Source organism: Populus trichocarpa, chromosome 3, assembly GCF_000002775.5.
Source record: "Populus trichocarpa isolate Nisqually-1 chromosome 3, P.trichocarpa_v4.1, whole genome shotgun sequence".
Classification (NCBI taxonomy): Eukaryota; Viridiplantae; Streptophyta; class Magnoliopsida; order Malpighiales; family Salicaceae; genus Populus; species Populus trichocarpa.
Window position 1 is genome coordinate 21,250,836 of NC_037287.2, and position 12,637 is coordinate 21,263,472.

Below are 12,637 nucleotides of genomic sequence, written 5' to 3' on the forward strand. Positions count from 1 at the left end.
GGTTTTTTCTTATCCTATTTTTTCTTAAACCCGGCACGATTCCAACCCCGAATCGGCCGGGTCTCGTATCGACCCGCCGGACCGATCCGGGTTTCAAAACTATGCTTATAATAACAATTAACATTTTATTTAGCCTTTTGAGCAAACGTATTAAACTCTGGCTTATGTTCCAGCCCAAAACTTAGTCATAAAATCAAGGAATTAACTTGATAAATTCAAAAGTGTATCGTTTAAAAAAAAGTTTTTTTAAAAAAAATTAAAATAATATCATTTAAAAAAAACATCAAACAAAGTCTACTAAATTTAACTAAATTAACTTTTATCTAATTTAATTTAAAACCTGACCCATCTAAGTTTTGGATTGCTAGGTCAACGGGTTAATCTGTTGAGCAGGGCTATATGTTAGATTCAAAAAAAAAAATGGTGAAAATTAAAAAAGCTTTGCTATCCATCAATATCTATTTTAGCAATTTGGGCTAAAATTTAAAGTAAAGGCTTGAACCGATCGAAGAAGACAAGCATGTGCAATTACCTCATTTCAAAGTAATGGTCTTAAACAGTGTGGGCCCCATTGCTTTGTCAAGGACATGGATTCTTCAAGCCTTGACGCGCGCAGATGGAGGAATTAATAGCTGTCACATGAGACTGGTATGGAGATGCATGCTTCATAATAGCGCCATGCCATGCATAAAGAAAATACATTGTTTTTGCTCTCGAAATTAAGGAGGAAGATACTTCTAAACCAATATGTAATAATAAATTTATATTTGATGAATATGTATAAAGTTTTTAAGTCATATATATGCTTCTCATGTGTAAATCACTTTAATGATCTTGATAGATTTTTTAAAATTTAACTTAAAAATCAGCATAGTCACATATATCGCGTGTATGAGAGTGTGGTTGTGATTATTTTTAAAGTGTTTTTGATTTAAAAATGTATCAAAATAATATTTTTTTATTTTTTAAAAATTATTTTTGATATTAAAACATTAAAACGATCTAAAAACCACTTTAAAAAAAAACAAATAAAATCATAATAATATTGGAGAAATACCTATCTCATTCTGTATAAAAATATATCGAGATATGAGCCCACATTAATTTGAAGTATGGTCTTCCATAAACCCACATACACATAAACCTGTTGTTTGATGATGATTAATTTATCAATATTGATGGGCTAATCATTTGCTACATGGAAAATTTCAGCCCAAAGTTATTTATACACTTTATTATGGTATTTTGTGGTCTATTTAAATTAATTGTAACAAATTAATTTTTAACACTACTTATCTTGATTAGGATAAAATTTATAATTTAATTTTTCATTATTTAACTCAATGGCTTCTTACCAGAGTTTAATAAAAGATTTAATTACTGAAAATAACTAAAATTAAAAGATAATTCTAATATAGTTGTAATAAATCAGAGCTTAAAACTCAAGTAAGAAACTATAAGTTCTATCCTAGTTTAGTTGTTGCCTTCAAGGTTGTCTTTGATTTTGCAATTATATACTTTAGGGAAAAAATTTGTGATGAAGACGATCGACATTGAAATTATAAAAATCAAATTAAATCGTAATTCAATTATAGCAATGGGGATAAGATATGGATGGCTTGAGCTTTCAGACAACATTTAGGTCTATGGAGAGGGGAACTCTCTAACTCACAGCTTTAAATGCTTCTTACCTTAAAATGAACACAGCATGCAATCATTTATACATTTGTGTAAACGTGTTTGGTGATATCACTCCTTATATTGCAATCATTCAACTTTGGGAGACCTAAAGCAATATGAACCATATGATCATAACAACTAGATTTTAACTAATCACATCCATAATCTATGCTTAATTATGTTTATAGTAATGGCATTAATCATGAAAAAAAGACTTTAAAGGTTCTAGTTACGTTAATATCTTAATCGGATAAATGATTCATGTTGTGGAATCAAATATCCTGATTTATATTTGTCTCTCAACTTTTCCAGATATGTATTTAATTATCGTTAATGACTCTTTATTTATTTATTAACACAAATAATTCTTGATTTATTTAATTAGATTCATTTATAAGATTTTTTATTTTCACTTAATATTTTTTTAGAAAAAAAAACATGTTGAAAAGGTTGCATGTTCAAGATGTCTATTTTCAGATAATGTTTTTAATATGTATAACCTTACATAATATGCTTTTTTGCCTTTTATTTTATTTAATTAATTTATAGTGTGTCTATTTTTATTATCATTTAATTAAATAAAAAATATATTTTTTTAATAAAATCATTAAATACAACTGTGTTGTCAAAAACCCGAGTTACGAGTCCACATATTTTGATCTATATCCGATTCTTATTTTTTTTATCTTTATTTATTTATTAACATATATAATTCTCAATTTATTTTTTTAAATGTATACATAATAAGTTTTTTTTTATATAAAAATTACTTTAAAAAATTTACATATTTATTTTTTAAAAAAAATTCAACCCGCCACGTAGCAGTTGAAATAGCTAGTCATTATTATTTCTTGTCCCCACACCAGTACCGATTTCTTTTCACATCCCTTATATTGAGAGGTGAAACATGAGAATTTTATCTTCTGAGGTGTCCTTTCTTTTCTTTGAAGTCCATATACTCCCTGTTCTCTATCTCAGCCAGAGATGGGCTCAAAAAATGGCGTGACTACCTCAGCAATTTCATATATTTTGGTGCTGTTGATGCTAGTTGGTTCTGCAAAATCAGACTTTCAGCAAGACAGAGCAGAATGTGCAGACCAACTAGTGGGTTTGGCCACATGTCTTCCATATGTCAGTGATGATGCTAAAGCTCCTACCCTAGATTGTTGTAGTGGGCTTAAACAGGTGTTGGATAAGAGTAAGAAATGCCTTTGTGTCCTAATTAAAGATCGTGATAATCCCAATCTTGGTATCAAGTTCAATGTTAGTCTTGTTGCTAAACTTCCTAGCTTGTGCCATTCACCTGTTAATGTAACAGAATGCATCAGTAAGTCCACGAGAACACAAGGAAATTGTCGTCCATTGATACAAACCCTTTCGGTTGATGAATTTACTAACCTATTGGGTTAACTTTTTTCTTTCAGATCTTCTGCACTTGCCTGCTAACTCACCAGACGCAAAGTTCTTTGAAGGATTTGCCAACGTCACACAATCTGGAAGTATCGATACCCCAGTTGGCAGTGGTAGAAAACTCAAGTCCTTGACCTCCACATCCATATTTACAGCTCAGTTACTATGATTTTTCTGCTTCATTTCTGCAATATTTGATGTTAATGTTTAGCCCTTTTGATTCCTTGTTTGTTTTCTGTAAAAGGGAGTTCAATTGGCAGCAACCCAAGTTCAGCTGCAGAGAAGAGTAGTGATGAGAGGCCAGCAAATAGATGGCTTGTAGCAGAGATCGTGTGTGGATCATTACTACTGGCTTTCACATCTGTTGGTTTCTGATAGGTTCTCTATGCATGCCTATGATAAATCTTTATCCCCAAACATGTTCATCGAATATGTGTCTTAATTCATGGACTGTTTTCTATTACTATGAATGTCTCCTGTCTCTTCGAACATTCCTTTATTTTTGGAAGAAATTAATTGCTTAATTCTCCAGTTTATATCCCCAACTGTAATAGTTGTTGAAGGGGTCCTACATGGATTAAATGGACATGTTTTGATGAGCAGATTTTCAGTCAAGTTTCAACTCCACGTTCGAGTCATTTCCATTTCTTCAAGAAATTGAGTTTGACCCATCAATTCTTGCATTTAATTAGTATCTTTATCTACTAGGTGTTCATAATACTGTACAAAAAACAGCTCCCTGAGGTAAGGGTCATTCAAAGTTTTGCAGACAAATTGTGTGATGCTTCCAGATCGAGAGAAGTCCATGCTAATTGTAGGTGCTGACTGATGATTGCATCGATTTTTTGGTCTTGGTGAAAAGGTTATTTGAAACAGTCTATCCATGCATACACCATGGTTATGAAACAGTTTTTCAGATCCAGCAACTCGATGATGCAAGTCTAACTAGCTTTTATCTTTAACCGTTTTGAATATTAATATGATTAAATTTGGATGGATTTGACAAATTGACTCATAATTTGGTTAGCTTTGCTAAACCATAAGTGATGAGATTTAGTTAACTCTAAAAAAAATTAAAAAAAATAAATGAAAATGCATCATGATTGATAAGGATTAACTCGGTAATTCACGGCTTAACTTAACGATATAATAATCTAAACTCTAATTAATTTAAAGCAACTTTAAAGCAATGTACACCTAAAGGTTTCCAATTAATAACATACAAATTATTTATCTTTTAACGATAAAATTAATAAGTTTATAAAAACCATATACAAATTTATTAGTTACAACTAATTAATAATGAGCACATATATAGAAAGGGATGTTAATGATAAAATTTGAAGGTTTGGAATTTAGAGGTGTTTAGAAGTATGGTAGTGATTGTTTTTTAAAATATTTTTTACTTGAAAATATATCAAAATAATATTTTATTTTATTTTTAAAATATTATTTTTAACATCAATACATCAAAATGATAAAAAAAAATATACAAAAATAATTTTCAAAAAATCATCATCATCATCACCACAACTACTAATATCATCACAATTATTATTATTATTATTATTATTATTATTATTATTATTATACTGTTTATAAAAATACTACTTAGATAAAAATACCCCCACACAAATTAATAATGACAAATAAACCATATAAAAATACTAAAATAAATAAATAATAAATTGAGCCTATGACCACAATGAAATCTCCATATGTTTTACTATATTTGTTATTATAAGACCCTCTTGCTAGACCGAGTTAAGCTTTTAAGTTTTAAGTCTACATGTTTTACAATTAGGGTTTTCCAGCTTTTTCTCCAAAAATCATCGCTAAAAATTGTTCGATTTAGTCTTGAATTTGAGAAACTATTAAAGAAATATTCTTGGGGCTTTTTCGAACCATGATTGTAAAACATAATTCAAGAGTAAACTCGGGACAAGACAGATCGGGAAAGTCAACTTTTATTTAAAAAAAAGAATTAAATGAAGTTAGTTTGACCAATTTGTTTAAGAAAAAAAATTAATAAATTAAAAGTAAGAATTTGTTTATGTCAACCGAATGAGCAAATCAACTAAAGTTTTTAACAATATTAATTGAGTTTTTTGTTTTTAATTTTTTCTTCAACTCGAGCATATTTAAATCTTGAGTTGACGGGATAAATTCACAAGTAAGTCCAAGTTTTACAACTATGTATGAGCAATGCTGATAGACCTTGTAGAAGCAAGGAATTTCAAAAACTAAAACAAGATTTTACCGGGCAGAAAAAACTCATTCTAACCAATATTTGATTATGGGTAATCTTCTGCTAGTAAGAGAAATTTAGCAGCACATTATATATGTCATGGATTTAAATATATATGCAGCGATCCGTCTCTTATATTATGCTTTATTATATAATACATACATGATGATATAATATTTTGTTGAAATTAATGTGCATAAATTAGCTTCTAAATAAATAAGATAGATATTAATTATCTTGTGGTCCTCGTCAATTAATTTCACATCATATTTATAGCTATATATTACAATCAATTGGTTACCTGTTAGTATCATACATTGATTCATGCTAGCAAGATAAAACTTTGGAATAATATAATATATACTTGCTTAGAATATATAGTTTGATTCCTAATAAGAGGTCTAGATTTCAAGTGTCTAATCCATGTTGTTGTGTTCTTAAAGTGCTGATTTTATTTGTTTTCGGATATAAAAGTAGAGTTTGGTTTTAAAAAATAAAAATAAAATCACATAAAATTTAAAATAAATATGTTATATTTTTAACATAAAGCAGATATTAATTTCATGATCTTAACTAAAAGTAAAATGATTTATTTCTGAGTTCATTGTTTTATCAAATAAAAATACAATCTTATGAAAACACAGCATTTAATTATCAAATACTATTTTTTAAAAAATATTTTTAAAACACAAAAACAAATAAACTCTAATCTGCATGCTTAATCTTAGTCAGAGGGCATATGCCATTGCGTAGCTCTCTCTCTTTTTTTTTCCCAGATGATTGGTGTAAAGTCCAAACATGTGCATGCCCTTGCACAGTAGGCTATGAGAAGCTCTCAAAAAGTAGGAGGCCTAGGGCACAGATAAAAGGCTTGGCCAGGAGCTCGGTGCTGGCTTGGACCAGGACCAAAAGAACTTGTGGAGAAATGGGCTGTGACCATCTCCTCGGTCTGCCCAGGGAAACGCAGCGTGGAGATTGGAAAAGCCCCTGCTACCATTGATTTCTCGATTATCAATTGCCATCATCTAGGATATAAAAAGGACTATCTTCATGTTTAACTTCATGCTTGGTTGATTAGTTGAGGGTGTACAAGCTAATTCGAACATTTATATTAATAATAAAAGAAAATTACCTTCCTTCATTGAATCATTGATTCACCCTTTCCAAGGGACTCGTTCCTTCTCTACATGAGAGGATGTAAAACGCCTCCGTTTCCATGCTCTTTGTTAGGAATCTTGAGCTGTAATAGCTAGCACGTATGATTCTTACCCATAATATATTTGCTCCTCAAATAACCTCATATATTAGCTTGTAGCACTCGTCATTTGTTATTGGTGTGGAGGTTGCGGGAAAAAAAGGTATTGTGGGAAAACAGAGTGCGAGAAAAGAAAGGGCTTGCTCTGTTTTTCTCGCTCTTTGTATCTACTTCGTCTCAAATTTCAATTTGGGTAAAAATGACCGATATGTTTTCGTGTCTCGATTTATTTTGAGTTGTGTAAACTGGGTGAATGATGGCTTTTTGTTTTTTTTTTTAAAAAAAAAAACTAATTAAAATGATTTTAAAACATTGATAAACCATGTTTTTTTCATTATATCTTTACTAAAAAAATATTGAATTAAAAAATATTAAATTAAATTTTTTTTCAAAAAACAAGCGCGATCCGGTGAAGACGTGCTAAGCTCGGTAGCGCGCCAAGTCCCGGACACACTGGATTTGGTACTGGCCAAACTCAAGAAATGATCGGGTCTACCATCTTTATTTCTATAGATTTTTATATAAAATCATAGATAAATTATTTCTTAATAAATAAGTTTAATTAAACGAGTCTATACTTTACTAAGAACATTAGATGTGTTAGTCTTTTATGGCCAGCCATAATACCATTTTTTAACTAGATAAAATAAGTAGAATATAGTCCACAATGCAACTCAAAATATCATGAAGATAAAGTTACACTACAGCCCATTTTCTTTACAAAATAACAAAACTCATAAGTTATAAATACACTATGAGACCTTCAAAATAGAGGTTCACAATATTCATTATCTATTATGTATATATTTTCAGAGCATCTCTCTCTAAGATATTATTGTATTTTATCTCTTTAAAAAGATACTTATTTAAACATTGGATAGTTTCACCCTCATCAAAAATGATTTTTTGTAAGTACGAGTCACGAACCACTTTGACCTCCTAAGCAACAAGTATAAACTATCAATCATCTTAGCTAGAGAGAATAGATGAGATTATTAGGAATAATTGATTAATCGATTATTCAACTTGAAAGTCTTATTTTTAAATTACCTGGATTTTTTAATATATCATTGACCAAACCATGAATGCTTTAAATTATTTACGTTTATGTTATGTAGACGAAGATCAAAATAATTTTTTTGCATCTTATATCAAACATGATTGTGATGCCTTTGAGTAATGCATTTCTCTTCCATCTTTAGGCTTCAATTTTAATTATTTTTTTTGTACTTGCAAGATGCCTAGAGCCTAGGGTGCAAGAAAGGCTCCACAAATGAAAAGGACACGAAAGAAAAGAAAATGTCTGCTACTTTGTGAAGTAGAGTCTACGCATAAGCTTTCGTTAATGGTTTTGTTTCCTTGTTCTTGATTTTCCTTCGATCTCGGCCATGGGGTCGGGCAGTCACATCCTCCTACCTATCCCAACTTGACTAACGGGAATTTTGCAATTCAAGGTTCAAAGTTCAGACCAAACTGCTCCAATTAGGTTAGAGGCAGAGACTGTTTGTGCTAATGGGCTAAGAGTGTGATGATTATAAGATCTGTGTCGATTGTTTATGTGTTTTTTACCTCCTTTTACGATTAAGATTATGAAAGTTTTTAGTAGTTTCTCCATTTAATGGATCTAATCTGAACTATAATATGGGATAATTCTTTTATAATTTTATATTATAGTGTTATTAAATCAAGTTTGGCTGATAATCTGTTAGCTCAGAACTTCATCTACATCAAATTTTATATTAAATTAAATAAAAATTAACTTAATCAAATCTCATTATAGTTAAAATTTAAAATTCAATTTAATATTTTAATTATTTTTTTAAAACAATATTAAAATAAAATTGTTTCGAGTTAACTTGTTAAACTTGAATTAAGTTTAATAACATTATTATAATAATAACTCAACTCTTTCAAGATTTCAAATTAAGACTTTTTATTGAAAATTCTGAATTTTAATGTTAGTATATTGTTTTGAAAATAATTATTTTGCTAATAAACTGCAATTTTAAAGTGAGATTTCTTCTAATCTTCAGATTTCAACCTCATGTTAAGTGGAATAATTTTTAAACTAGCTAAGCTTATTATAGGGATCTTAGATTCTATCAACATGAATTATTATACTTACAAGACTATTATAAAATCAATTATTTTTCGGTTTATCAACACACTCTAAAACTAATCAATAATCTAAAATAAATCAGTAATTTATGTAATTCCATGTGCCCCTCACCACTATTGATCCTTAAGAGAGACGAAAGTATGAATTTATTTCAAAGAAGTGAATCAAGATAACTTTGATTTTTTTTTAAATTACTATGATGGTAACTTAAAAAACCAGCAAATAGTAGATAAGATTAATGATTAATTACAATATAGAATTACTTTGAAGAAAGAAAGAGATGGTATAAAAAAAGAAAACATCACATCTAGAATTTAAAATTTATATATTCCCACCAAGACTTAAATACATTTATTTATTTATTTTATCTCTCTTTCTTCCATAATACTCATTGGACACTCTAAAATTCAAGATTTCTTGATAAGAAAATCCTAAAAATGGGATATGCTAGAAACTATGATGTAAATAAAGGTTATATTTTTTTATACGATTAGAGCTTAAAAAGATTTAATCTCAATTAATGTATAAAATAATAAATTTATTATCACGAAATCAAAATCAAGATGAAACACTCTACTCAAATTAATTTTTGTTATAATAAAGTCAGAGTTTACATATCAATATAGATTAAATAATTTATTCAAATCATCTTAAGTATTCTTAAAATATAAGAAAAAAAAAAACTTTTCTTTTACCATCTTGACTACCACTGGGGTTTGAAAAAAACTCCTTGAAAAAGAGATCCAAACACGACACAACTGCCCAAAATCCTTTGAAACACAACACTTCTTTTTCTCCGAAGAATCTCTCTCTCGCTCTCTCAAATCCAAACCCCCCATCAAGGAAAACTCAAATTGATGGCAAATTCTCATCTGGGTCTAACTCTTTTCTCTCTAGTTCTCTTCTTTTCTCTCACAAGACCCACTCTCTCACAAGACCCTTCTCCTACAGTCTTTGAAATCTTGCCAAAATTTGGTCTTCCCAGTGGGCTATTACCTAAAACAGTAAAAAGTTACAGTCTTTCTGATGATGGTAGCTTTACTGTCTATTTAGAGAAGGAATGTTATGTTGAGTTTGATTACCTGGTCTACTACGAGAAGAAAATAACTGGGAAGTTGAGCTATGGATCTATCTCGAATTTGAAGGGGATTCAGGTTCAAAGGTTCTTCCTTTGGCTTGGTGTTGATAACATCAGGGTTGATTTACCACCGTCTGACTCGATTTATTTTCAAGTGGGGTGGATTAATAAGAAGCTTGATGTTGACCAGTTTAAGACCGTTCATTCTTGCCGTGCTGGTGTCTCCTCTGGGTCTTGTGGTGGTGGATTGTGGAAGCAGTTTCTTGAGGTACTAACTTGCTCTATTAGATCAATATTTGTTTGATAAAAAAGCTGTTTTGGAATTTGAGGTTGATTATTGTCGTTTTTGTTGTCTGTGTCCTGTTCTTAATTTTGTTAGTTGGATTTGTGTTGTAGTTTTGTAGTTCCTCTATTTGATGCTTATGAAGTTTGTCTTGGTTTGGTTGGGATTTGGTTGGGATTGAATTCATAGAATATACTGCAAGATCGAAAGACTGATCTTGAGCCGTCCATCCATAGAATTACTATGGAATTTACCTTCTGTGATTGAAAGTCAACCTCTTTTTTATTACTATGTTTTGGAATTCTATGTCTGTTTAGTATATCAATCATTATGTACTAGAGAGTTTAATGATCATCGAGGACGTCACATTTTGCAAAAACATTACTGTTAATAGATCATGACGTTGTGCCAGTAGGGTTTGTTCGAGAGTGAGGGATTCATTTTCTGGTAGAATTGATGGTTGTTTGAATTCCGCTCTTTTAGTAGTTGATAAGTTAAGCTTCCTTTGTGGTTCGTAAGCTAACGTCTTCCAATGTTATCACTATTGGTGTATAAATGTGGCATTAATGCATATACTTTCTTCTTGGTGTATTAGGAATTATTTGTTGGCGATTTCTGTTTCCCTTCTTAGAACTTATCCTAAGCTGTTTGCTTTCTTTTCTCAACAATTTGCAGCTCCCAGCTCCGAACAATGATGTTCAAATGCTACTCACCGAATAGATATACAACCAAGTGCTTTTGCTGTATGGGAATGTAGCTGAGGGAGCTTGATATCCAAGTAATTAGCATTCTAGTTTTAGTGTCTTGCCTCAAGACTCACAACGTAAGAGTCTGGCTGAGTATTATGTAAACTAGTTGTGGAGTATACCTCCTCTTATTGAGCTTTATGAACATCAATAAGCTGGGGAATGTCGTAATATATATATCAGCGCTTGGACAAGTAGCAAATGTAATATTATGTGTCTCAACTCTGTGTCTGGAAAGTTATAAGAAGGTTCTACTTTAGAACGTGATTTTATGAATATTGGATGGAATAGTTTGAGCTCAATCTTTATGTCCTAGTGCAAAACTAATACAATTAGTGAAGTATTTATAGCTGTTTTGGACGAACTTGGCAAGGAAGGGACTGCTAGAGGCAGGTGACCATTGTCTACAGGTGTAGACGGGTTCTGTTGGCGTGGGGCGACAGTAAATCCGCTGGACATGGCGTTTCCGGGCAGGGCAAGAGTGCTGCCTCAAGCACCAGGCACTTCATAATAACAGTGGTAGCTATTAGATTATACAATCTGTTGATGGCAATCTCTTTTGCATATCAAATTACATGTCTTCGTAATAGTTGCCTCGCTTAACAACCGTAGAACTAATGATAATGGTAGCAGACGAATTTGATGTAGAGAGATGGTGGAGCCAAGAATTATGATTTTGTGACATTTTAGTGGTCATGTGGCATTGTTAATTTGACATTTTGTGAACTGTATATTTCATGGTTGTAAAGCCCGTCTTGGGATATAAAATTCAGGTCATGAGTTAAGTTAAGATTGAGGTCATGAGTTAAGTTGAGAGAATAACCTTTAAAAAACAAAGATTAAAATGATGTTTTGATAAAAAAAAAAAACAAATTAAAAAAAAATTAAGAATAAATCAATGGTTGATTGGATTAATCAAATTTTTTCTTTTTGTTTTATTTTTTAAAGATGGATCTGTCCAGATATTGGATAGGTCCATAGGTTTAAGTTTTATAACTATACTATACGACGAAAAAAGCGTAACTTGAAAAATCCAAGCAAATTCGAGTTTTATTAACTAATCTTTTGGGAGCTGTCTTTTCTTGTGAAACTGTTCTTAATATTCTGGGTAGCTCATCTCTGTCTCTTAAGCTAATTAATTTGGTAAACTATTGATAATAACAAGGTAACCAATAAGATCCTCATTTTGCGTGTAGAGTATTTTCCAATTAAAAATATATTAAATTAATATTTTTTATATATTTTTTTTATTTTTGATATTATATCAAAATTATTAAAAAAATACTTGAAAAAATAATTTAAAAAATACTTTTTTAAAAAAAAGAATTAGCAATTCAAGTATATCTAATCTTTTCCAATAAAGAATATGATTTTTCTTTGCAAGAGTGATCCATCATTGAACCTACATGGTAAATGGAGTCTCGTTTCATCCCTTTGTGAATTAATTATGTAATTTTTATAATTGAAAACTAACTGTTATATAAGAGAATTTTTAAATTTTTAAAATTGATTTGATAAAGAAGGATGTTCAATTTCTTAATTTATTAGGTTCAAATCTTAGAATTAACATCCAATATAATTTATCAAATTTGTTTTGATACATCAAATCAATAAGAAAGATACATTCATAAGATTTTTTTTTAAAAAAAATAGATTCAATTTACATGCAAATTCACTAGAAAATATTGTTTATGGTCGGAAAAAAGCTATATACCCTTTATTTATTTATGCTTTTTTATTTTTATATTTTTTAGGATTGTCTTGTATAGTAAAAAAGTTTCTCCCTCCATTTATCATTCATTAAGATGATTTTATATA

General features: G+C 30.1%; 2 protein-coding genes across 2 annotated transcripts; both read left to right on the forward strand.

Moving 5' to 3' along the window:
* Positions 1-2,589: 2,589 nt before the first annotated feature.
* LOC7463588 (non-specific lipid transfer protein GPI-anchored 14) lies at positions 2,590-3,705 on the forward strand. The gene is made up of 3 exons (XM_002304835.4): positions 2,590-3,007; positions 3,105-3,203; positions 3,335-3,705. The coding sequence occupies exons 1-3, from the start codon at positions 2,665-2,667 to the stop codon at positions 3,463-3,465; spliced, it is 573 nt and encodes a 190-aa protein (XP_002304871.3). The 5' UTR covers positions 2,590-2,664; the 3' UTR covers positions 3,466-3,705.
* Positions 3,706-9,424: 5,719 nt separating this feature from the next.
* Positions 9,425-11,121, forward strand: LOC7463587 (uncharacterized). Its single transcript, XM_002304834.4, has 2 exons — positions 9,425-10,058; positions 10,749-11,121. Exons 1-2 carry the CDS (start codon positions 9,570-9,572, stop codon positions 10,791-10,793), a joined length of 534 nt encoding a protein of 177 aa, XP_002304870.3. The 5' UTR covers positions 9,425-9,569; the 3' UTR covers positions 10,794-11,121.
* Positions 11,122-12,637: the final 1,516 nt, after the last annotated feature.